This window comes from Triplophysa dalaica, chromosome 21 (assembly GCF_015846415.1).
Source record: "Triplophysa dalaica isolate WHDGS20190420 chromosome 21, ASM1584641v1, whole genome shotgun sequence".
NCBI classification, from domain to species: domain Eukaryota; kingdom Metazoa; phylum Chordata; class Actinopteri; order Cypriniformes; family Nemacheilidae; genus Triplophysa; species Triplophysa dalaica.
Genome location: NC_079562.1, coordinates 19,891,780 through 19,919,350, shown reverse-complemented (window position 1 = coordinate 19,919,350; position 27,571 = coordinate 19,891,780). Strand labels below are relative to the sequence as shown.

Below are 27,571 nucleotides of genomic sequence, written 5' to 3'. Positions count from 1 at the left end.
TCTTTATATACAACGAAAACTTGGTCCAAATGCATAAAAGTGAAAACATAATATTTACTTAATTTATTTCTTTGTAATTCTTTATTAAAACATCAAAGTCACTTTTAAACAAAGCAACATGCAGCATGACATCAGCATCTCATTGCTGACCTTGAGTTAAACACAGACTCCACTCCTCAGCATAGTGATGACCCACAAAACATTTAATATCAGAAAAGAAAAGAGAAAATACAAATTCTGTAGTTTTTACGGAAAAATACCGGCAGCTGTGGTTGCCAGCAAACTACCGTAAAATTACAGGAAAATCCTTTTTTAATTAATCCAATCAATTTACAGTAGAAAACATGAGCCACACCCACTATTCATCTTGTAAATAAGTCAGAATACTGAAGACGATCATCACTTCTGCTTCACAGGGACTGCAGCATAACAGCCATGACTTGATGCTTTATTGGTTTATTTAAAGTCACCGTTTTTGTGATCAGGGTTTGCTTTAGTTGGCGTCTGTCAGCCGTCATAAATAAGTTTCCAGTTATCTTTGGGCTGCTATGACATTGTTTTATATAAAACATAGTTTTGTAGCAAATCACATCAAATGAAAATGTGTTTAGATATTTTCAAAAGCTTTTTCTGGGATGTTGTTTAATTACTTAATGTTTTTTTGTTACAAATGTCTCAATGGATTTACTTTTAAAATTCACATTTCCTGCAATTGTCAATATAAAAAGTATTTGAACCGTTAAAAAGCTTGCATTTGGTCTTTGACTCATAAATCAAGAATCAGAGTATGAATCTCAACAGTGGTGACTAACAAATGAAAAGCTTACAGCCGCAATGCATGCTGGGCGTCATTGATGAGTTTTGTGCTTTGATGATACCCAGAATGCATTGCGTTTATCTTAAGTTTTTTTTTTTCTGTTGTCACCATTGTTGAGACAAACTGTTATATTCTTGATGTGTGCTAGAACGTTTATCATGTATCAGATTTGCCGTTGAAGATATTCAGTATATTATTTTATCTCATAAAATATCATAGATGTGGACAACAAATAACATTAAAGAACTACTTAAACTCTCAAACATGTACTTCTTCTCAAATCTAAAGAAGTTAATGCGTTAGCTTTTTCTGAACTTTTTACCCTGCTGTTTCAGTGTCTGTTTCCCCACACAGATATCAAAACTGGGCAAAGACTTCTTCACATGGAAAGCAAAGGGTCAAGACCACAACTAAAGCAAACACTCATCATCATAATGGTTGGTCAACAAAACCATCGACATGTAAACCTGTGTTCATTTTCAATTAGAACTTTTGTAGACGTGCAACAGAAATAAAGTGACAGCGGTGTCTGTAAGTGAAGGTGATAAAAGTGTTTGTGGAGTTGAAAAATAACTCCTTGTGAAAACTTTGCAATTTCACTGTTCATTTCCCAGAGAATTTGACAGTGTTTTCCGTATTTTCTCTGTGAAAACTACAGAATTTCGGCATTTACAGACAATTTTACAGTGTTGGGAGTAAAACATTGATTCTGGGCTGATATGTTGACTGATGGATTTTTTAACTGATAGGTCTCAACGTGTGAAAGTAAACAGGGTTTTATATGATGAGCTCTTTTCTTCAACTGGGTCACTGCAAGGATGTGTTCTTTCACCTCATCTATTTGTGCTATATACTAATGAGTGTCAGGCGCGACAAGAGAAGCATCATATCATTAAGTTATCAGATAATTCATTGATTGTCTCTCTTTTAAAAAGCGTGGATATGGATCATGGTCCTGTACTGACTGATTTTATCGATTGGTGTATACTGTCCTTTTTGCACAAAAATTGTAATTCAAACTAAAGAGATGATTATAGATTTGAGGAAGAATCCTATGGCCATCTCTCCTGTGGTTGTTAATGACCAGGTTGTTGAGGTTGTACACCAATTTAATTACCTTGGTACCGTAAAAGGTGATAAATTGACAGTTGAGACTCTTACACGGCATGTGGATGCTGTGTAAGAAAGCCCACCAGCGGATGTTCTTTCTGCGGAAACTTTGGAGTTTTAGAGTAAACAGTACTTTTATGAAGTACTGTAATTTTTATGTTTTATTCTTGATGTATTGAATTTGTCATTACTTTCTCATTTGTGTGTTGGTATGGGTTGTTTAATGTTAAACAGAGAAACAGACTGTAAGGTATTGTTAAAGTGTGTGGTAAGATTGTTGGCTCCCATCTACTTGCAGATATTGTTTGCCAATAGATTTAATGTAATACCAATAGATTTAAGATCTCTTTTATACCAGCTGCCATTGTTTTTTTAATTACAAATAATATTATGGATAGTATTAATGAAGTCATTGTTTTTGTCAAGTATTCATGTTTCAAGTTGTTGAAATTAGCACTACTTGATATATTTTTTACGAACGAATATGAATTTACCAAGAACAATCGCTCCGAACAAGTTATGGTAATAAACAAATTATTGTTAATCATTTAATATTAAGATGGTATTTTAGTACCTAATGCCACTAATGTTAACAAACTCTGTGTCTCACCAGTTTTTAAGCATTTTAATTGTGAGCCAAGCATAACACGCATCCGTTGTGTAAACTTAAAATATTTAAACTAGCTTGCGATCTGAGTGAAACAAAGATTTATGAACGCTATTATAAAATCATTACAGATGAATTGAAGACGCATTAAATAAGACGTTACAACTCTAAAGTTTCTATATAAGTTCTTTAGCGGTAACTTATACCTGTGGTGACGCAGTTTTTATTCTTATGAAAAATACAAATATTCAAATAGCATTTTGTAATTTTTGTATAGTTATTGCAGATTGAATATTTGAACATTCGTGCACATTCCTATTACATCCCAACTTTAGAAAACCCACGAACAGCAATATATTTTCATGGTTTAGCAAACAACTCAGCGAATGGGGGTTTAATAGATCTGTGGAACAGTGCCAGGTTAAGGTAAAGAAACTCTGCCAGCAGTACATACAAGTGCGGCATGTACAAGTTCCTGTTGTCATGTGACTGAATTTTAGTTTGTTTCAACTGGTTCAAAGCAATCAGTGTGGTGTGAAAGGGAACCCACACCACTGAAAAATGCTACAATGTATAATTTTTTTAAATTGGTCCGGACCAAATGAAACAAACTAAAGGTGAGAAAGCGCCCTATGAATCCTCTAAGAAAGCTCCTAATTTAGCTTAAAAACTTCTACGTAGGAGTGTTAGCTTAAAAACAATTCAGGACCAAGCTGAGAGCAACTCTGAGCAAGGAAAAGACAAAAACATCTATCAGTGAGGATGCGGGTCTGACCCTGTTGCTATGTCTTTTAAACGATTGGTTGGTTGGCCAAGAGGGAAATAAGAGCACTTTTAAGTATAGGGTCATTAGTTTGAAATTGCACGTTTAGTTTTTCCTGTTTTAAGGTACTCCCACACACATACACACACACAAACGTGCGTTTGTGTGTGTGTATGTGTGTGGGAGTATATATATATATATATATATATATATATACTTGATATATTTTTTACCATGCTGTTAATGTCAACGTATTTGTTATAACAATAAGTTTCTGTAAGTGCTGTAATTATTTGTTTGATCATGATAGAAGCTTGTGACAGATCCAAATCATCTCTGCTGCACAGCTGCATTTCTCCAGTTGCTAAATATGTTAATGTTGTAGTTTTCTATTTCTAGCGCCATGGCATTTCTGCGCTGTCTTGGAGATGTTAGCGTGTCTCTAATAGGATCGGTCACAAACATGAACCCAGCATGATCTAATGTGATCTTACAGTGTCTTGATCTTACTCACTGTCACTAACTGTCATTCAACTCAATGTCATTTTATTTTGTAGCGCTTTTACAATTTGCATTGCATCACAGCAGCTATACAAGAAAAACAAAACCAAGATAGACAAAAGTTGAACACACAAAAAACAATACAAATCTGATAAACCTTTAAAGTAATATGGAAATTGTCACAAGATGCAACACATTTCTTATCACTTTGCACTTTGGTCCATTGTCTTTGCTGCTAAAGAAACTCTTAAGTCTCATATCAAACCTCCAAAATAATAGATCCTTTTTGGACCTTAAAAGCTCATTTAAGGGTTAAGATGCTTTATGACTTACTTTTTTCTTTACTAGGATCTTTTATGTAATTTGAAGAGGAAATGCACACATTTCTAAGAATTTTGTCACTAGGAGCAACTATTTACGCTTTTTCATGAATACGGGCCCAGATTGATGAGACTGGTCATAGCGAGCCAGCCGGGTTAGTTATCTGCACATGCTCCACCCCAACTTTGTTAATAAAACATCATTTAATTTAGTGTTTTATCAAATTTTGACAAATAACGGACAATAGAGATTTGTTTTATCGTGATAATTAGACAAAAAAATATTTTGGGTTTTTAGTTTCTATTTTTTATGAACGCCGCAATTCAAACTCTGGTTTTGTACCTCTGAAAAAATTCAACATTATTTAAGAGAAGTTGAGCCATTCACCTCTTCCAGAGCATCTTGAACCATAGATCGAAAAGACAGAATGACACCGACAATGGTCATTCTCTTCAGCACATTCTCACAGCCTGAAGGAAAGGACATTTCATTTTACGTAACAGTGTAGTCATGAAAGGCTTTTACAGTGGAATGAGAGCATTGCCCAATTATTACTTAAGAACATCAAGTGTTACACTTATTTGACCTACTCTTTATTTTCATTCATCTCCAAAGAAAACGTCTTGGTTACGGATGTAACCTCAGTTCCCTGATAGAGGGAACGAGACGTTGTGTCGAACTGACAGATGGGGTTCGCCCTTGAGAACCTATCACTTCGAATAGTTTAGAAGAAGGGCCAATGAAATATATATATATATATATATATACCCTGATATCTGGGTATAAAAGGGAGACGGCATGCTGCATTCATTCACCTTAGTTCTGAGGAGCCTGAGAGCCTCTCACGACTACTGCAGCGGTCGGCATGTGTTTGTGGCAAGAAGCACACAACGTCTCATTCACTCCATCAGGGAACTGAGGTAACATCTGTAACCAAGACATTCCCTTTCTGTCGGTCTTTGTTGACGTTGTGTCGAACCAACAGATGGGGTTCCTATTGAAAAACGCCACAATGCTGTGCCGTATCACAATCTCTAGGGAAGTGACAGTGACTGCCCTGGGCGTGTCAGACGTGAGCGCTTTCTTGAAATTGTAATCTTCCAGTGGATAGGTAGGCAGAGGGTCCCAGAGCTTTTTTAGAATAGGTGGGAAGCCACTGACTTCGGTCCTCATATGGGCACTGGGTAAGTGCACTCCTCGAATGGGGAACGCACTACAGAGACCACTTCCTACCATCGGGAGGAGTTCTAGTGGGGACACCCGCATGCTGTCAGGGGAGAGCTCATGGTAATAATTTGTGGACTGGTGAAGTTAACTGCAAGGTAGAGGTCCACCTAGGGAAGGTCATGGGTTGCCAATGTGGGAACCAATCATAAGCATACATCAGATGGAACCGTCTGAATGGGGGAGTTACAACGTCCGGTAGCACTATGTCCGGTTAGAGCTATATGTGGATAACTCAGAAGGTGGCCGGCCTAAGGTGCAGGGCTGCTCTGCCCAGCTTGCCCGCAGGGGGTGTTTGCTTAGTGATGGATAGAATGCCTGTTCTTCACCTCGCGAGGGAATGGAGGGAGGCTAAGTAGCACACTGACCCACCAATGGGAAGGGGGGAAGGTAATTTTGCAGGCATATACCCTGCCGGCTACCGGTCCTACATGTTACCATGCAAGACGCGGGCTGATATCGGTTCTACTCGGAAGTGGACTCGCAGCTCTGCAGATGTCTGCCAGAGATGCGCCCTATGCCAGTGCCAACGAGGAGGCTATACCCTGGGTGGGTTGAGCTCTCACTTATAGTGGGCACAGGCGATCCTGGGATTGGTACGTCGTCGTAACGGCGTCCACAATCCAGTGCGCTACTCTCTGTTTGGAGACAGCCCGCCCCTTTTGCTGACCTCCTAAACAGACAAAGGGCTGATCAGAGCTCCTGAAGCTCTGCGAGCAGTCCAAGTACAGGTGAAGTGTCCACGAGGATGCCATGCCCAGGATCCTCTGAAATTGTTTCAGGGGGACCGCTGACTGCTTGAAATGTTCAGGCAGTTCAACAGAGTTGAGTTCCATACCGAGAAAGAGGATGCTTCGCACAGGAGAAAGCTTGCTCTTTTCTCGGTAGACCTGTAGTCCCAACCGATCTAGGTGCCGGAGCACAAGCTCCCCGCATGTACATAACAGATCTCAAGAGTGTGCCAAGCTAAGCCAGTCATCGAGATAGTTTAGTACCTGCACACCTCTGTCCCTGACGGGAGTGAGGAAGGCCTCCACGATCTTTGTAAAGACTTGTGGGACAGGGACAGACCGAAAGGGAGGATTCGCTACTGATATGCCTGACCCTCGAAAGCGAACCGTAGGAAGGGGCGATGACGAGGAAGAATCGAGACATGAAAGTAAGCGTCCTTCAGGTCGATTGCCATGAACCAATCTTGACGTCTGATAGATTCCAGGATGTGCTTCTGCATGAGCATCCTGAAAGGCAGCTTGTGCAGATGCCTGTCCAGGGTACGCAGATCTAGGATGGGGGGCAACCCCCCGCCTTATTTGGGGATGATGATGATGAACATCTCGGCTAGAGGGACGGACTCGATCGCCTTCGCCTCTGCCCGTAGTACGGGAGTCTCCTTTTTATACCCGGATATCTAGGGGCGGAGTCCAGCATGCCATTTTCATTCACCTATTTCATTGGCCTTTTTCTAAACCAGTCGAAGTCATAGGTTCTCAAGGGCGAACCCCATCTGTCGTTTTGATGCAACGCAGAGAGACCGACAGAAAGGGAACCTTCTACAACTTCAGTTCAAAGTTCAATTCTGTCATAGACTTTGCAACAGTAAATCATTTTAGCAATGAGAACATAGATTGAACGTGTTAGTTTCCCACAAATTATTGGGTTTTATATTGTGTATAAAGTTAATAGTGTTATGTTGCTTATATAGACTGATCAAAATTATAAATGCAACCCTTTTGTTTTTGCCCCCATTTTTCATGAGCTGAACTCAAAGATCTAAGACCTTTTTTATGTTCACAAAATGCCTATTTCTCTGAAATATTGTTCACAAGTCTGTCTAAATCTCTGTTAGTGAGCACCTGTTGTCCTTTGCCGAGATAATCCATCCACCTCACAGGTGTGGCGTACCAAGATGCTGATTTGACAGCATGATTATTGCATAGTTGTGGCTTAGGCTGGCCACAATAAAAGGCCAATCTAAAATGGGCAGTTTTATCACACAGCACAATGCCACAGTTGGCGCAAGTTTTGAGGGAGCGTGGAATTGGTATGCTGACTGCAGGAACGTCCACCAGAGCTGTTCCCCATGAATTGAATCTTCATTTCTCTACCTTAAGTCGTCTGGCACCTTGGAGAGGTGTTCTCTTCACAGATGAATCACGGTTTTCACTCTACTGGACAGATGGCAGACAGCGTGTATGGCGTTGTTTGGGTGAGCGGTTTGCTGATGTCAGCGTTGTGGATGGAGTGGCCCATGGTGGTGGTGGGGTTCTGGTATGGACAGGCGTATGTTATGGACAACGAACACAGGTGCATTTTATTAATGGCATATTGAATACAAGGAGATACTGTCATGAGATCCTGAGGCCCATTGTTGTGCCATTCATCCAAGACCATCACCTCATGTTGCAGCATTATAATGCACGGCGCCATGTTGCAAGGATCTGTACACAATTCCTGGAAGCTGAAAACATCACAGTTCTTGCATGGCCAGCATACTCACAGGACATATCACCCACTGAGCATGTGTGGGATGCTCTAGATCGGAGTATATGACAGCGTGTTCCAGTTCCTGCCAATATCCAGCAACTTCGCATAGCCATTAAAGAGAAGTGGACCAACATACCACAGACCACAATCAGCAACCTGATCAACTCTATGTGAAGGAGATGTGTTGGCCTACTTTTGATTGGCTTTCGAACCCCCATACAGTAAAACTGCACATTATACAGTGGCCTTTTATGGTGGCCAGCCTAAGGCACACCTGTAGAATAATCATTCTGTCTAATCAGCATCTTGATATTCCACACCTGTGAGTGTAATCTCAGCAAAGGAGAAGTGCTCACTAAAAAAGATTTAGAAAGATTTGTGAACAGTATTTGAGAGAATTTTTTGTGTACATGGAAAAAGTCTTGCGTTTATAATTTTGATCAGTATAGTTTTACTTTACAGTAAACAAAGTGTAAACAGTGAACTAAAAGAGTACAATAGGTTTAAACCTTGGATTTATTTAATAATAACCTTTAATAATACATGTTCAGTGTTTAAGAATTATAGTTATTAGGTTCTTGTCTATGTCAAATATAAATGGGAAGAAAACGTCACCTGTCAGTTTCTTCTGAAGAACGCTCATTGCTTCAGGATTCTCATAATTTGCTCTCATTTGCACTAAAACATCCATGTTGTCAATTACAAGTTTCTGAAATGAAAATGTCATTAGCTGTTTGTGTATTTATTTATTTATGTATTGTATTAAAAAAAACTATGCACCTTCATTTCTCCAACTTGAGATATAATGTGCCACATGAGGTTTTCATTTAAAAACTTCAGTCCATACGGGCCAATCAATTCACTCAGAGAGCGCAACTCTACAGATAAATATACCACAGTAAAATCACAATATGACCTTTGCCAAAGTATGCCAAAAAGTCAATTAATACCTTACAAAGTGTTTTTCTTTTTAAAAGTACAATTAGGAAATATTTTATATAAATATGTGAAACATAAAATAGTACTCTAAATTTTATCTTACCACAAATGTCAGAGTATTCCTCAGCGTTAAAGCTCTGCTCATTCTCAATATTTTGATTTATAAAGCACTGTGTGGTAGGACAGTGAACTATAAGAGCACTGCTAGCCTGCCGCAACAAACCCTCCAGAAACCTGTGAGAAGAAAAGATCATCAACCTGTTAGAACCAAGGAAACCTTTGTATTCATCAAGCTTCTCAAAGTGGCATCTTAGCCTTAAATGCTGAGAATTCATGAAATTTACTCCTACTTCCAAACTAGCAATTGCGTAATGTTTTATTATAACATGAAAACAATATGTATACAGCACATTCTGTTTAGATACAAAACTTTATCTATTAAAAAATAAGACTGTAACGAGCAAGCCGTGCGGGAACGACGTGATAATGAGTGTCAGCTGCGCCGCGTCGTTTCCTCACTGCTCTTGTCTCTCCTTGCTCGTTACAGAGACTTTTACTATATCATTGCCATATACAATATACTGTCATAAACAAATATATAACAATATTTTAACAATACTGTATTTTACTATCAATTACCAACGCAGCAATGCCTTTTCCGCAGAATTGATGGTTTTGATGACACTTCGTTTCCTTGCCACAGGAAAAATTCAGCATTGCAATGATGATGATTTGCGGACATCACAACCATTAATAAGCTCAATTGTCATAGAACAATTATGGCACTTATCTTTCATTTCCAATGTTTATATCATAATGTATTGTCATGAAAAGTCTTTATTGTCGAGCGTGTGTTGAATGTAAACTCCTCTTAGGAATTTCCCCATTCAATGTGAATTCATCTGCGAGTATTCTTAAATCAGGAAATCTTTTTAGTGATTAGTCCATGCCTATGTCGTCATCCAAAATCCCGTTTCTGGCACAGCAAAGCTTTGAGCGAAGAATTGTCGATTCTTAGCAGTTGTCTTGTGTGCAATTCTTAATGGCTTGATAAACATGGACCCTGAAACCCATTAGAACTAGATATCGGACACCTGTGAAAAGCAGAGCTCAGAAGTCTGCAGGAAAGGGATCTGAAACCTGTGAGAAGAAGAAATTGTAAACCTGTGAGAAGCAAAGAAACAGACTTAACCCAAGTTAGCCTCAACTATTCACCTGCTCAATAAGTTTTTGGTCATTGGATGACCTTTCCTAGGCGACCCAAAGCACACAAATAGATCTCTCTTTCTTGTAAGGGAGGTGGTGGCAAGAAGGAATCTTAAAAGCCAACAGCCTATCTGGCGTGGGGAGGGGGCTCTGGAGTAATGTATGGTCTCCATAACCTCAGTCTAAGAGCCCTGCCCCCAGCCAGATCGGGGCTACCAACAGGAGCCAAACCCCCTCTCTGCGATCTCTCCAGAACTCACGGGAACAGAGCTTTTGGGGGGGATAGCATACAAGAGCAGCCACGGATACATCTGCACCATGGCATATAATCCTAGCGGGGATGGATCTGACAGCTAGAACCACAGAAGGCAATGTGTCATTTACTGAGACGCAAACAGATCCACTTCTGAACGCACACGTATACTCCATTATGTGCTGCACAATCTCAGGGGGGAGTCTTTATTCTCCAGGCCTTGTTGCATTGTTGGCGCGCCACTATTTTGAGGCAACTGACATAGACAGCGTCACTGACAAACTGAAACCTGGTCTCAAGTTTTTTTTGTTATTTAAAGAGAACGTTAGTAATATGCACCCATAGCCGGGGTGGGCGCATACATTCTGCTTATTACACACAGAGAAGGACTTGCATCAGCACACAATAATGCAGAATATTACAAATAAGTGCATAAAAATGTAAAAGATTATTGTGTACAAAGGTTAAAAAATCTGAGTTGTCTTGTTTTGCGAGACCTTTCTGGAGAACTGTTCAGATGCTCTTGCAAATTCCGCCATGTAAATAGTGTATCTGCCATGGCACCAGCACAACTGGCTCTTAAAGGGAATGGGAGATGATACTCTTACTACTTTTATTCCGTATCAGTTGAAAAACATAGCTTTTGACCTTAGTCAATGAATAGGCTCTATAGGCCTATCCCGTTGGAAAATTTTCTTGTACCTGCTATTTGTGGTAAAATGGAATAAAAAACTTTGCCTCCCTTACGAAATTAACCATGGTAAAATGACAAAATGTCAAATCAATGTGTGACGAGGCACCTAGAGCCTAATCAGCGTCGCCAGGGAAAACCACAAAACCACGGCTCACAGCTGCCGGTCATCAACACCTGTAGCTCGTTCCTAGCATGATAAAGACGGGAGAAAGGAACGAGACGTTGGACTTCCTTACCACTTGCTAACCTTATGAATGCTTGTGATCTATAGCTGTCTTTTGAAACAGGCTCAGAGGACAAAACGACCGGCAGAGGAACAGACACCACATTCCCGCACTTGGGCACTCAGGATTGCACCCGGAAACCCCAGAGGGATTATCTGCACCAATTTTCCCCAACTGCACTTTTAATAAACTGCCCTCCGGGGGGTTTTGACACAAACCTGAGTTGTTTCGTGCTTTGCTCGCCACAAATGGAAACCAATACTTAAATAACGAAAAAATTTGATATAATAACTCGCTGGGAATAGACTATTTAGCACAGTGGGCGAGCACATGCCCTTCGGGTCCATCCATTGGCTACTGCACTGTGATTTTCAAATACAACTCTAAGGGTTCCCAAACTGCGCACTCGGCTGTGGTACATTACACTGAAGAAACAATTTCATGACAAATAATGACACGTCTTCCTTGATTCACGCATTAATTGTGCTTCGATAATTTTTTTTATCCTTTTAGTATGCATGACTATTTATAGTCATCACGAATAACAGATATACGAGTTATTGCATAGTATTTTTTGATGATTTTGAATGTGTAAAATTTTGACACACAAAAATGTAAGCACACTTATATTTACATTTTATCAATAACAATTGCAATTACAATATCAAAAGGAATAATATTAACAATGATGATGATTGTTAATCGTACAGCCCTACCATAAGGTATATTAATATTGCAATAGAACTTATTTGGAGAAAGAAAACACTGAAAGGGAATGAATGTGTTTTCACATGTTAAACATTGATGAGACAGATTACCTGTCGGTGGGTCCTGAACTGAAAACATTTGGAGCCCGCGGAGAGCAAGATTAATAAAGTCTGTAGGCAAATGCGGATTAAATAACAGGCTTCAGTAGGCTGCAGCCTAGGGGTCCCACCTGCTTAAGGGCCTCTGATTGGATTATTTATTTTAATAAATAAATAAATAGACCCTCATTGGCCCATAAGAAATACAAAAAAAAAAAAAAATAGGAATAGATGGTGGTTACATTTATCAGCTGCTGGTGAAATCATGTCGATCATTTTCATTTACGTCACTGCTGTAACAATTTCTGATCAACCCATATCAATTGCATGCTTAAAATAACATACATAATACATAAAGCCCCGCCCGTCTCAAGACAACCCGACCCAATTTCCGGGTTAAATCCCGCCCACTTCCTGGTTAGGCCCCGCCCAGTCCGAGTACAGATACGGATACAGATAATTCATATGGTTAACAGATACAGATAATGCTTTACTCGCTCATCCCTAGTTTTTAATTATGGCCTTGTTTTATACACAGTGTGTGTAATGCACAGTGGTTTGTATCAAAGTAAAGATCCACCAAGGCTTTATAAGGGTTTTGTTTGCTGTTGCAAAGTAAGCCAGAATGTAGAGGAAACATTGTAGTATTTGATGCGTGTCAGAGTGCTTCAGTAGGATTCTTCTGACGCCCCTCGCAGCGTTGGTTTGTGTCTCAGCTTGATTCTATCTTACCCTGGTGCGTTTGCATTCGTCTTACGTCATCACGAACGTGAATGACACATGAGAGTTAACAGAACACGGGAAAATGTATTGTTTTTTTTTATAACCTGATTCTATTATGCGCAGCAAAAAAGTAACAAAGACTAGGTTTTACTGTATTTTCGCTTACAGAGCTTTTCTGCTGCTTGCAAACATACTATTTATCAGGACTAATTTTAAATCTGGAAACATCGTATATTCATGCATTTGCCGCTCTGATTCCAATCGCAACGCGCAAAACAATGCAGGCTCAGTCTTGCACAAAGCCAAGGTAAATTACCAATGCTATCATTTCTTACAGGTGTTTTAATGAATACATTGTAATCGTCTAAAGCGTGCACGCGCAGGGTTCATCTCCCGCATCGATACTTATCACGTCTATACGGTTATAGGTAGACACACAGAGCATAGGACTCCCTGCTCTGTGGGGTGGGAGATACAGTTCCTAAACCGGTCAAGGGAGGGTAGGAGAACATAGACGAGGGCGTGGACAACAGCTTACCCATGTCCACAAACCCAACAAATATTTAGAAATAAGAAAGAAAGTTTAGAAGTATGCGAGAAGCAAAGTTGAACGGTTTAATCTAGCTTTTCTCTACTATGGTTTTCAGCCAGTGAATGGATTCAGAATGTAATAAACTTACCAGTTTGTATAGAGCGTTGTGATGGTCTGCGCTCCGTACGAGTCCAGCGGCTGTGTCTGCTGCAACAGCACGCTTTTCACCAGCCGTGAAACATCAATGTTGATGTAGCAGCTAAGGCTGTGCAGACTGGAGATGTATGCTTGAATCCCACACAGAAGGTCGGAGGGTCGGGCAATGTCGTGAGTGCTTGGATTATAACTGGCCATCTGTACAATCACCCTAAAAATATCTATGTGTTAGGCTGCAGGAATGTCAACTGAACAAATCACTGTCATATATCAATGCATTTAAATAGTTCACTTTTAGAATATACATATAGATATTCCTCCATCATCCAGGATTTACACAACATGATTGCAACAATGCTTTCCTGGATCAGCAGCAACAACATCATTTACCTGCATAGTGTAACTCCACTGGCATATGCACACACACACACTGCCTCACCTCTACCAGTGGTGTTCTTTCAATCAGATTCTCCCATAATTCAAATGCACACAAGTATACCTCTTAGTGTTTTCTGCCTGTAGGACATCTTGACTAAAATCCTGGGGCCGGATTCACAAAACTGTTCTTATGAGAAAACATGTTCTTAAGTCCAATTCTTAAAAACTTCTGAAGTTCTCAAATATTTTTTATAAACATGAAGTGCAGGCTTTGTCAGTGATTATACTCGCCTCTAGTTACAGTACATTTGTCCATTCTTTAAACTTTGTATTACCTCACCCTAGGTCTGCCCAATGCTGCTTTTACTCAACTGAACATTGAGTTTAAATAGACTACCACATAATTCAGTGTATTAGTGCAATATGCCGTAATCTAGTTTCTGATTCAGCTGATGTTTCAGATGCTGTGTGGATTCTCTGGTCCTGATATTTCAACCTTTTACCATGTATCACAAGCTGCAGATGAGAGACTGTGTTTATGCAGTTAACCCTTCTGTCCAAACACTTTATTTTCCAACCCATCCTTTATCATTTTATTTAGTAGTTGTTCGTTTTTCCGTTAATTTTTTGTTTGTTTCCTTATTTGATTATTTTACAGTTTCACAAAAGGTGGAAGAAGATGGTTCTCTAAAGAACCTTTGACTGAATGATTGCTTTTGAATCCAAAAATGGGTTCTTCTATGGCAGGGGTGTCCAAAGTCAGTCCTGGAGGGCCTGTGTCCTGCAAAGTTTAGCTTCAACCCAAATCAAACACGCCTGAACAGCTAATCAAGGTCCCACAAAGCAGACTAGAAACTTCAAAACAGGTGTGTTGAGCCAAGTTGAAGCTAAACTCTGCTGGACTGTGGCCCTCCAGGGCCGACATTGGACACCCCTGTTCTATGGCATAGCTGTGAATAACCTTTTAAGCACCTTTTGTTTTTTAGACCAAGAGACCTAAAAATACCAGCTATGTAAAGCATCTCACCGGAAGACATCCTCAGTCGTTATGGTCTTTCTGCTCTGACTTATCCCTTTCACTTCCACTATAAACCTGGCTTTTCATTCCAGCCTATCAAACAATACAGCTCATCCTCAAGATTCTTTGATATACTGTACACATGGAACAGAAGATAACCCAAACAACTAAGAGAGTCGAGTGCCATTTACACAAGAGTGTGATGGATCTTTGTGGCTTAAACCCTTGCCATCACAAGGAGCATTACACACACAATACGTTTTGTCCAGGTGTGCCAACCATTCATCACCTTAAGAACCACTAATTCTTACAGAGGCCACAAGATTCTGATTCAAACCTTGCCTCCACTCCCTGGCCAAGACATGTCGGACCAGAGAACCTTAACATCCTTTCTTTCTTTACTTTTTCCAAATCTAACCTCATTTCAATAACAATCATTGATCTTCATTGTTGTCGTGTGGTCCTTGTTAATGAAGTGTCCAAGTGATTTCTAAAATATGAAATGTATTCCCATTTGCAGCATTTAATCAACAATTTGCTTTCTATCAGTTAAAATGGTAAACATTAATGCACTAATTTTTTTTTTCAACAACAAAAAATCCATGGACAGAAACCTGGATATAAAGACAATAGGCAGATTCAAGCCTTGACATGCTTAATATTCTTCTACAGGTATACAAGGGTCTCAAGCCTTTCCAATCCAATTGAAATTGAGGTTGGATTTTACCATGTTTACAGTAAGTCTGTGAAATCAATCGGATTACTGATTGTAAATGGATTATTTGGTTGTGAGTATATGTAGCTACAATATAAGTGTACTTTTATGATAATTGTGTATAGAAATGTGCAGTACTTGGTGAGTCTCATCTCCAGCTGTGAGAGCAGGAACTCGGCAGGTACAAGGATGTGTTTAAACACTGTGAAATCAGCACCCATACTGTAAGAGGTGCACAGCTCTGTTAGCATCTGGTGCATCTTATCCAGGCTAAAAGAGAAAAGAGACATGAGTGATATTTCATATCTACAGCTGATGGTACTCATAACGACGCTGTGAGTTGTTCCATACTTTGTGACGACAGCTCTGTCCTTCCTGAGACTTTCTGTTCCTGGTTTCTCCTTCAGCACCTCTCCTTTCTTTGGTACTTGTTTCTTTAGCTTTTTATTGCGTACTGTACTAATCTTCTCAGCGCTGTGTTTGGGCAATAGCTGAAACAGAAGACAACAGCACTTTTGTGAATATAAAACAGGACTGAGGTTGACTGTGAAAACATATGACAAATAAACATGAATGCACCACAAAACACATTCAATCCAAAGTTCTGTTATGAAACTCTAGATGGTGCAGTCTGAGAAGTCTAACTCTAACTAACACAATTGCTGTGTCCGAAATGGCCTGCTTCCATACTATATAGTAGGCGAGAATTAATGTGACTCATGAGTATATGTCCAAAACCCCAGTAGGCAAAAAACAGTACGGGATGCCACGGGACATGAGCAATGGTCAAATTTCCAAAAATAAATCAAATAAATATGGTGGAAAACTTAAAGGCAGACGTAAGTGTCAATAAATGAATTTCTGGTTACTAAAGTTTTTTTTTATAAACGCACACGTAAAGGTTGTTATTTAACATGGTGGACGCAGTATGTCCCAAATGTATTCATACTACAACCCTGTATAGAACGTACTGTTTTATCGGCCGATATCAGCCTCTAGTGGCTCACACTAACCGGGCGTTACATAACCCCCCTCAAAGGGCGGATTCCAGATGCCCTAAATATCAAAGTTCAGGTGGAGTGGAGGCAGAAGATGGGGCCTGCTGGTCAGGCAGCCATGGAGGTGGCAGGGCTGTATGGCCAGTAGTGGACATCTTGGACGAGGCAGGGAGCTCAGAAGCGGCCATCTTGGATGAGGCAGGGAGCTTAGTGTGTTCAGAAACAACCTCTGGTGAAGATTTTGTGAGCAGGCTCTGGGCGAGCGGCAATCTTGTGAGTGGGCAGTGGGTGGTCGGCCGTCTTGTGAGCGGTCACTGGGCAGGCGGTCACAGGGCTTGGATGACAACACTGGATGTGGCTAGGTAGTAGGGATGAAAAATGGACTTTAGCCCTATTTTTCGTTCTGCGTCGGACCTACGGCTTAGCCTCTGCCCACAGGTATTCAGATCACCACAGATCAAATATTCCGATCACCACAGGAGATATTAGATGTCAAACAAATACTTGGTCAACTTGATTTAATTGTATTTTTGATATATATATAAGTTATAGTTTCTGGTAGCTAATCAAGTCCACACTCCGGCAAAGTAGGTGTCGATAATGCACCTTAACATTGGATGCCACCCGCCATAAAACTAGAAGAATCAAGATATCCTGAGGAGTACGTTCAACTACTTTGGACATTCATATGTGATGCAGAGCATATTCATTGATTACATTTTTAATAGCCCACATTTTGCTAATCATTTTTAAACAGGTTCATCTTGCGTTAGGAACAAATGCATGTCCGGTGCGCCAAAAGCTAAGTTATGGCTTTCCAGTCGGCCAAAATGTGCAGCACCACGTCGAGTTGCAGGACAACTCTGCCACATTTGCAATTTTTATTTTTTTATTTTGTTTATAGATTGTTATAAGTTTTGCGATTTGTTCTTTTGCTTTGCGCTTCAAAGCCACCGTACAAATGTCTAAACAAACATGCTTTTGCATCAAGAGCGTAATAATTGATTGCCTAGACCTTACTACCATCTCAAAAACATTGCAAGAATTACATTTTTTGTTTCCCGGCAAAGCTTGGTGAAACTTGTTCATGCCTTTATTACCAGCAGGTTGGATTATTGCAATGATCTTCTCACCGGCCTTCTCAAGAAAACCATTAGACAGCAGCAGCTCAGAAAGCTGCTGCGAGAATTCTGACTAGAACCAGAAGATCTGAGCATATTACACCAGTCCTCAGGTCCTTACACTGGCTTCCAGTTACTTTCAGGATTGATTTTTAAAGTACTATTACTTGTTTAAAAATCACTGAGTATAGTATGTACACATGAGATTTTAATCAAATCCACAAAAACATTTTGCCGAATAAGTTTTTCTAAATGTCCACAGCGACTTTTTGGTTAGCCCAAAATGGTTAATGGTTAAGTCTTTATTGCTCTTTATTGCTCCTCATGTGTAACTACTTGGTTTCTGAGTCTCACTATATAAAGATGTAAAGAGCATTTCATGTAAAGAGCATTTCATTGTTTTGCTTGAAAAAAGCAACTTTAAGCCTGTGAAAGCCACTCAAAAATACAATAGTAGACTTGAAGCATACTCTCTATTGTACTCTGTATTGTTTTATAAGGGTCTTTCAATAGTTAAATGTATTGGCTTTTTTTAAGAATAGCTATATTATAAACTACCAAATGATTTTCATCAAACATTAACACTTTTTAAGAGGAAATAAAGTGTTTTTTTGATCACCAGTGTTGGGTGTAACTAGTTACAAAGTAATTAGTTACTGTAATGTATATACTTTCACTGAAAAAAGTAAAGTAAGGGATTACTCTTATTTTTCTGAAAATTGAAATACAAAATTTACCTTCTCATTCAGGTTACACTGTTCAGCACAAATGTCCAACACAACAGTACATGTCTGCCGGGCGATCTCCTCCAGGAAGGTCACACATAGCTTCAAAGTTTGCTGCTCCATGACTTCAGTCTTGCCGTCATTCACACACACACATACAGACAGAGGTTAAATACAGCAGAACACGTTATTAGAAGTTTGGCACAGGTTTCAAGTTTTTGGGTGTGGCTAAACTGACTTATGGATATCACTGGGTCGTAGCACAGGCCCATTATACTGACCTCTTCTGGACACAGTGGGTGGAGACATTGACTGAAATGTGAACAGACGAGGGGGTAAGACATGAGGTATCGCTGCATGTAGACGTCCTCACAGCTCTGAGAGAACATCTTCTCAAATACACGTGCATGGAAACTGAAACACAATAAAAACATGAAATGTTACTGTAATGAGCAAGATAGGACAAGGGCCGCGAGGGAACGCCGGTCTCGCATCTCTCACGAAGGAGATCGGAATATAAAAGGACGAGCAACAGGAGTATATGGCGACAGAGGACCAGACCTGGATTTCATGTTATGTTTTATTATGTCTATGTGGCATTTTATTTTTGATTGTTTATTTTATTAAATGTTTGCCGGTTCCAGCCTCCTCCTTCCTTACTTGGAACATTGTTTCAGTTACGTTTGCTTGAGATGTTTCATCTTGAGATGGTCCTCAGAACACAAGGTCAAGATCTAACTCCTCCCACTTTATATACTTGGCCGCAATTTGGAGAGTAAATTGCAACTTGTTGACGCCAACGTTTGCTCTTATTAATTTAAGTCTACATAGACAAGTCTTACCCTTCCTTTCATTTTTAATGTGATGTACAATATTTCCTCCAAAGATCAGCTCCCACACCGTCCTCTAGAATGTTACGCATGGCACTCACTCACCAGAGAATAGAGAGATCAGCTGTTTCAAACAGGAGTTCATTGACATTGTCCATCATCCTGGTATGAAACTGGGCCATGTTCATGATCTTTGCAAGATCAGGGTAGTCCTTCAGTGCCAGAGGAGCTTTGCCAGTACTCGTATAAGCCTTAAAACATGTTAATGCTTTCAGTTACCCCCAGAAATAATGTGTTGAATGTTCTTGCATGGTACTAACAGTAATGTGTCATTTAAAACAACTTGCTTAAAAATACACATAGGGCTGTTTTTATTATTTATCTTGGCTAAATAATATGTCCAAGGACATCTGTATGTAAGACTGCAAATGATTAATGTATGCACAAGTGATATACCTGGAGTCTTAACCAATCCAATCTGAATGGTTTTAGGTCAAATTCTCCACCTCCATCTACTGTTTAAAAAAGATCAGCAAAGAATACAAATGAACCCAGTTAAATCAGTAAATGACATTTTTTCATGTTTAATATATTGAATGTAGATTTATCAATGGGTCATCTATACCAGTGGTTATCTAGACCTGTTTACTTGAAGCACACCCAGACAATATGTTTGAGAGTCTGAGATAGCATTTAACATTGTGTCAATGAACAAGCCATGTTAACAAGATGCACTAAAGTTAAAGAAAGAGAAAGATGGGGGTCATAGAGAGAGATTTTTTAAGTGAGGGTTTAGAAAGGTAAATGTGTTTGTGATGGTACACTGCAGCTCGGGTGGAGGCTCATTGCACCGAATGGGTGAATGTGTTTTAGAGGTGCCACGTTGTGATGGCACAACAAGACATTGACTGTAAGAGTGAGTGGAGGAACTGTAATAAGGTGACATGTCTGCTGCAATCTTGAATACTTGAGTTTTAAACACCTAAACTAATGAAGTTAATGAGAGTAATTCAGACTTCAAAAATATATATGTGGGTAGGTTTTCAGATAGTTACTGGACCTCTAGATCCACTTTCATGCCAAGTTTAGCTCACACAGCTTCCTGCAACCTTGTAGAAATTCTGAAGACACAGATGAGCTAGTTCAGGTGTATCTGAGTACGGTTGAAGCTAAACTCTATGGACCTCAAGGTCCATAATGAAGGAACCCTGTTCTAAAGTGTTTCTTTGCCTCTGACTTTGATTTTGTCATAAAGTTGAATAGTTTTTGCATCTAAATTTGAGAAAGCATCTGTGATTCCCATCTGAACTCTGCTGCCCCCCTAAAGGAAAGATTGATTTATATGACAGGAACAGTCCTTACAGTTCTTGAGAGTCATTGCAGACAGAGTTGAGACAAATGATGAGAGAAGGACTGATTCTTCCTCTGGACAGACATTCATCCCCTGAAATGAGGATGAGATAAAAAACATTCAAGCCTTCTGTACATGTATGGTTTCACTGGAAAGCAGGAGAGAGAATGTGCTTGAGTACCTGAATGGTGTCGTTCAACACTAGAGCATCAAACTGTGACAGGTACTGAAGATGATAGCGCTGTATAACATAGCTGTGATGGACCAGCAGTGAACGCAGCTTCTCCATGAAGTAGAGGAGCTCTGCCAGATGTCTGGAGAATACATATATTCAATCTTTAGATGCTACTGATATTATGTAAATAATATGCACATTGCAATATTGTAAATAACGCAGAGTAAGCATGATATTAAGGATGGTCACTGATATTGTGCTAAGACTATGCATTTACTGCAAAACTGCAATAGTATTTTTTTCACTTAGGTTCCATCAATGCACATTATATTGAGACCAATTGCAATGATACAATTTATGTCAGGACCGCTATCTACATCGTGTCCAAAGCATAATTTCCTTTTAAATTAACTCGATGAATTTATGACATACGCACTTTATTCTGTAAAATGTAGTTAAATTTAGTTTAATTATAAATCTTGTTCTCTCAAACTGTCTGTACAAATGAAAAGATGACAACAAATATAAAAAATTGTGTTCAAAATATTCATTATTCAAACGAAGACACTATGGCACTAGTTTACTGTATATTTGAAACTTTCCTGTAAACAAATTTCACAAATAACAGTTAAATTGATGGACTTTTGTCTTTCTCTTACTATTGAACATGGTGTACAAAATGTACAAAGTGTACAAAATTTTGTTCAAAAGCAGAACGAGCCTAAGAAACCACCCTCTGTTAAAGGAAATTAGCGAAAGCCCACTTGGAACATACTTTATATTGCATGCAGCCTAATATTGGCATTTAAGATCTGATTCGCCTTATCTACTCTCAGAATGCCCAGTAAAGCTGTTCTCATTTAAATACATTATTTTCTAATGTCAGACCACAGAGCCGAAGCAGCGATGATGAGCCCAAGGACTATTGTGCCATTCTGGCTCTCAGAAAGCAATGCATGGTGGGCACATGCATTTGAGCGCTCAAGTCACACAATGTAAGCTGTAGACATGATACACTTCCTGCTTGCAGCATTTGGAAAACTGTGTTTCATCATCTTAAATATACATCCAAACTATGGCGCATGTTATCAATAGCAGATGCAGAAAAGTTGATTCATGCTTTCAAGACATAAAGATCAGACAAGAGCAATGCTTTACTATCTGTTTGATTGGCTAACTTGATAGAACAATTTCAGTTTGACCAAAATGCAGTAGCTAGAGTTCTTCCAAGAATCAAAAAGTACGATCACATCAGCCCAGTTCTTTCTACACTGCACTAAGCATTGTATAATCTAGTTTATTAAATATGAGGCTCTTACTGAGCTGAAACATTAGAGTTCTTCAAATTCACAGATTCAACTGTTCTACACCCCAAATACAGGATTGTTAAACTGCTCCAGTTAGATCAACCAGAACCTGGAACACTTCCCATTAAAATTGACATACGTCTTACATGGAAAGGTGTAGAATGGTATTCTACTCTCACTACTGTATATCTGTCTTTTCGTTTCCCGAGGTCACAAAAACTGAATCTAGCTCGTCATCAGACTGATGGTGTGAAATGAGGGGATGGAGGCCAGACAAGTTTTCATCACAACAAGCTTAAAATTCAGTATTTGTCATTACATCTATTTAATTTGCCCTTGATAGACTAATATGTCTTTTTTAGTATGTGCCATCACATTTAGAGAATTATTGATGTGTTTTTGTGTGCTTAAATTTATTGAGAAAACTTTATGTATCATCCTTTATTTTTGTTGGTAAATCACTTATTTGGGATTAAAAACAAAGCGTTTACATGTTTACGTTTATTTAGTGTTGTTTTTCTTGATTTTGGTTTTCTTAGACAGCTGATTTGATGCGATCCAAATTGTAAAAGCACTATGAAAATAAAATTGACTTAATTAATGCCATCCTCTGTTAAAATAATAACAATGATCCACACCTCCGCCTGATCAACATGACATCATCTTGGATTCCCCACTTTGTTGTATTCTTAAAACATGTTCAGGATATGTATGCATTAATTCTGTAAAAAACTTGGGTTCCAATAAAAGTCCAAAATTTGCTTGCCCTCTTTTTTATGATGATTTGTTAGTGTACTGTATTGAATTGCCCTGAACTTTAAAAAAAATCGGAATCATTCTGAACTTGCAAGAAATGTCTTTGGATCATAATGAAAATGTATTATTTAGTATCTACTAAAGATTCATGCCTCTAGTTTTCAGATATTATAAAGACTAATACATGGTCCCTCAGATCTTAACCCGGAGCCCTGCAAGTGTGTTGCTCCAACATTGTTTAAACAAACCTGAGCATTCAAAGTCTGCAGGATCAGCCCCATGTGAGAGATTTTGTTTAGGGTCTGAGCTAAACTCTGCTGGACAGGATTTGAGGAACCCTAGACAAATACATGACTTTTTACATTAGTGATAACTTACGAGTCTGCATAATCCTCAGGCGTCTTGGTCTTGGTGATGTTCTCAGCATGACGCACAAGCCAGAGCACTTCATCACGGGAGAACGACAGAGCCATGAACACAAATAACGCCTTCAGGAGACACAACACTGATTTATTCATCATAGTGGTAAACTTACATTTGGAAATATTTTCTACTTTTTTGAAGTTTTTTGAAACTCCTAAATGGCAAAGAAAAAAAACAGAATTTGGATAGAATGCTAGAAACCTTGGGACCAAGCAGTGCTGGTTCATCCTCCAAAACCTTTGTAAGTTCTTTCAAGGCATTTCTCAGGAAGTTTCTTTTCTCTCTTCGAAATGTCCCACTGAAACAACACAATGAGAGGGTGTACTTTAAGATTCCGCAGGGAGAGCATTGTAAGTCTTGAAAGCCTGTAGCCATCTAAACTGCTTCCAAACATTCTCAATCAAGGTGCTTACCAGTTAGCAAGAACAATTTCTTTGCATTCTTTGATGTCTGCAACCCGCTTGTTATATCTGAAAGTATGAAATCTGAACTTATAGTTTACAATAGTTGAGATGTTGTAACATGTTGTATAAATGAGATGAGAAGGCTGGGTCTACATGAGTATACAACGTTTTTAATGATTTGAAATGTAGACATAATCGGTGAAGATGTAAGCTAATCAAGGAGAAACAAGGAACAACTGGACACAATAAGAGCGAGGAAACTACATTAACACATCTACAAACGTCTCAACCAGCTCCCGAGGTGGTGCATTAGTATATTGTGTACACGGGTTTGGGCACTGGTAAGGACCCCAGGCCACTTCACATTGGGACTCTGTTCACTTATTTTCCTGTGACGTGACTGCTCGTTTGTTTATACAAAAAGTTCTGTCGCATTTCATGAAGTCCATTGAGTTGGCACGTGCCATTTCAGTTTAACGTTTTCAAAACTTGTCATGTGATTTCCGGTAAGGGAACATGGGGAGAGTCGATGTTCCCTGGTTTTGCGATGCCTTGTGGGTTTTTTATAGGGACCAACGGTTGCAGTGCACTGCAAGGACTTTGTGAATAAGACAACCCTTAAGATGTCTGACTCCCTGGTTGGTGTCTTGACTACTGAACAAGGGAACTGAATGAGACACACCAATGCAGTCTTCAGCGAGTAGAACAGTCACGTGATGCCATTTCAGAACAATGGTTATTAGGGCTACAAACCGAAATAACAACTTAAAAAATAGAAAACATGAAAACATAGTTCTACTCAACACAAAAATTTAAATGTACATATATACACATGCAGTATGCTGAAAGAGCGTGATTTGCACGTGTCACCCTTTGAAAGTATCGAAGAAGTCCTCCGAGAGCTTGTGTATGTTCAGAACCTCGTCTCTGATCACTGTGATGTACAGGCCATTACGAAGAGCCATCTTCCATAAACTCTGAGAGCCAGGGTTTGTATTTAAACTAGTGTGACATAGCAGGAATCCCACTGATGATCAGAAGACAAAAATAACATTACAGAAGCAGAAATTTCAGCTTTATAAACGACAAAAGCAAAAATGGAAAATGACTTGGGCTGTCAAAGGAATAATTGCGATTATTCACATCCAGAATTAAAGTTTTTGTTCACATAATATATGTCTGTGTACTGTACATTCTCATACATGTATTTCTGTCAGGACCACTGAAGAGGCCACATGACTGACAGGTAAAGAAACCAATCACGTTTTGTTTTGTGCCGCATCATGTTTAGAGGCGTTGAAATGTCTCCGCAGTATCAGACCGGTTAGCAGCAACAAAAATTATTATAAGTTTTGCCGTTTACCTCGCCTACTTTTAAGTATTAAGCCTTTAGTCCATTATGATGAATTCTCATTGCAACCGTTATGAACACTTCTTAAATTAGATGGCTTTGTGTTGTTTCCAGGCGGACATCTAAAGAGCATGACACGCACATCTCCCGGAAATCCTGTAAATTTCAAAAGCACTAGAGTAGCATGAGTAAATTGTTACTGAGACAAATGGGTTAAACTAACAGTTTCGGTTAGGGGAAACATACACCCTACAACAAATAGCACCGGAGTTGTTAACAAGCAGAATAAACTAGCAGTAAAGTCCATTTAGGGAAGTCCTGCCACTCGGCGGCCATCTTCGCAACACGCCTCCGGGCAGTTAGGACAGTTATTACGTAATTCAATCACGAATGAATGGATAATACTGATATTTCTTCAATCACTGGCTTAAATCCCGATTAAATGACGTATTTAAAGACAACCTTTAAAAATACCTTTAAATGTACCAAAAGGTTTGTTTCCTTTGATAAAATGGCACTTAAAAAGATTATTTTGCATGTTGCTTTAAACACTAGGAATGTGCACAGCTTTGCGAGGGCGGCCATATTTAGTGTTGCATTCCTCCCTATTCATTTTAATGGCAGTGGCTTATTCGACTTGATGCGGTGCTGCGCAGATCTATCGAAATCTGACTTGAAGCAGTGCATGCCGGTTAGAAATGTTGTCCTACTTGAACCAGCACCGATGTCACGTGTGGCATCAAAGTACTGTGAGAGCATTTCGAGCCTGCACCAGGCTGTGATAACCACATAGCTTTTCATGATTGGCTAGACAACGATCACATGCGTTTCGGGTTTATTTTAACACCCTTAAGTTCAACTAATACTTATTAATGCATGTTTTTAAAACAGCTAAAACTCTTTTCGTACAAAATACAATAAACATATTATTTTGTGTTGTTTAATAAAAAAAATGAAATGAATACATACTACGTTGGTAATTTAATAATATTTATATTTGCAATATCAAATATATAAATTTTCAATTTAAACGTTTGTTTATTTATATCGAGGGTATGCACGTGTCGTCACTTTCCCAAGTGAACATGCCGGAACGAGCCAACTTGAGTGGTAAAACACTTGGCAAAATAAATGTTTACAATTTCAGTAAACGCAATTCTGCGCAACATTTGAGTGTCTTAGAACAACTGACTCCATTGTAAGTCATAAGGATAGTCGTTGAGTGCAGCTGCTTCTAGTTTCAATTAGAAATAATTTTGTGTTTCAGTCCAGGTTTCTTGTTCCTCTTATTGAATGCAGCCGTTTTACCACACAAGGGAGCGTGTCCTGGCATGTTCATGTGGGAAAGTGACGTCAGTGCATACCCTCTATTCTAATCCACATCAATCGCACTTTGAAAAGTAAACACGGTGCAAACGTCATTAGGGCAATCAGCAGATGTCCGACATTTTTTCCACTGGCACTTTCCAAACAGGTTGCTGGTTAGACATTGTGACTTCATTTATAATAAGCAAAAATTGAGCCACATACCCCTCCATCAGCTCTCACTGTCATTATCACATACAATTGGAGGAATCATATCTCTCCTGTGGCTCAGTGGTTAGAGCATGGCACTAGCGACGCCAAGGTGAAGGGTTGGATGGCAGGAGATTGCACATAGTAAGAAACAAATGTATATGGCATGCAATGGAAGTCGCTACGGATAAAAGCATCTGCCAAATGCGTAAACGGAAATATTTATTATGCTTGCAGAAGGGTCACACGATTTACCTGATACAAATATTTGAATCTGTAACAACATTCATGAACCCGGCAGAGAACTTCCCTCTGTATAACACCTTATATAGTTAAATGTATATGGCATGGGAAAGTTCCATTCCATTCCATTTTCTACCGCTTATCCGAACTACCTCGGGTCACGGGGAGCCTGCGCCTATCTCAGGAGTCATCGGGCATCAAGGCAGGATACACCCTGGATGGAGTGCCAACCCATCGCAGGGCACACACACTCACTCATTCACTCACGCACTCACACCCTACGGACAATTTTTCCAGAGATGCCAATCAACCTACCATGCATGTCTTTGGACCAGGGGAGGAAACCGGAGTACCCGGAGGAAACCCCCGAGGCACAGGGAGAACATGCAAACTCCACACACACAAGTCGGAAGCGGGAATCGAACCCCCAACCCTGGAGGTGTGAGGCGAACGTGCTAACCACTAAGCCACCATGCCCCCGCATGGGAAAGTTATGTTATTTAAATTAGGTGGGAACAAGACTTACAAGAAGGGCAACAGTCTAGTTTGTGTTGTATGATGATTGGTTAACATTGATTAGTGGCACCTGAAGTGAACGGCTAATGCAAACTAGACTCATGTGATACAGTACACGTATGTATATTTAGGAAGTATTTACGTGTATTTTTTATGTTTACCATTCATTTAAATTATATATTTTTTTCTTCTTAAATATATAAGTGAATGTTTATATACACATGCATGTGAATATGTTAATAAATACAAGATTATTATGCACAGTACAGAGACATATATTATGTTAACACAAACAAAACGTTATTGAAGCTTGCCAAAGCATTGTCAACGTCTATTTGATGGATGCATTTGTTTATTCTAAGCAGACAAGACTTTTCTGCCGTGT

General features: G+C 39.4%; 1 protein-coding gene across 1 annotated transcript in view; it reads right to left on the bottom strand.

Moving 5' to 3' along the window:
- Positions 1–27,571, bottom strand: part of nckap1l (NCK associated protein 1 like) — a 104,720-nt gene that overhangs the window by 34,183 nt on the left and 42,966 nt on the right. Inside the window, exons 9-25 of the mRNA XM_056734359.1 lie at positions 24,432–24,588; positions 23,571–23,627; positions 23,359–23,455; positions 23,113–23,222; positions 20,678–20,810; positions 20,508–20,589; positions 19,602–19,660; positions 19,251–19,396; positions 18,597–18,729; positions 18,328–18,447; positions 15,823–15,962; positions 15,610–15,741; positions 13,353–13,571; positions 8,870–9,000; positions 8,608–8,705; positions 8,443–8,536; positions 4,507–4,589 (exon numbers count right to left, since the gene is read on the bottom strand). Coding sequence (XP_056590337.1) covers positions 4,507–4,589; positions 8,443–8,536; positions 8,608–8,705; positions 8,870–9,000; positions 13,353–13,571; positions 15,610–15,741; positions 15,823–15,962; positions 18,328–18,447; positions 18,597–18,729; positions 19,251–19,396; positions 19,602–19,660; positions 20,508–20,589; positions 20,678–20,810; positions 23,113–23,222; positions 23,359–23,455; positions 23,571–23,627; positions 24,432–24,588 — 1,991 coding nt within the window. The remainder of the gene's footprint in view (positions 1–4,506; positions 4,590–8,442; positions 8,537–8,607; positions 8,706–8,869; positions 9,001–13,352; positions 13,572–15,609; positions 15,742–15,822; positions 15,963–18,327; positions 18,448–18,596; positions 18,730–19,250; positions 19,397–19,601; positions 19,661–20,507; positions 20,590–20,677; positions 20,811–23,112; positions 23,223–23,358; positions 23,456–23,570; positions 23,628–24,431; positions 24,589–27,571) is intronic.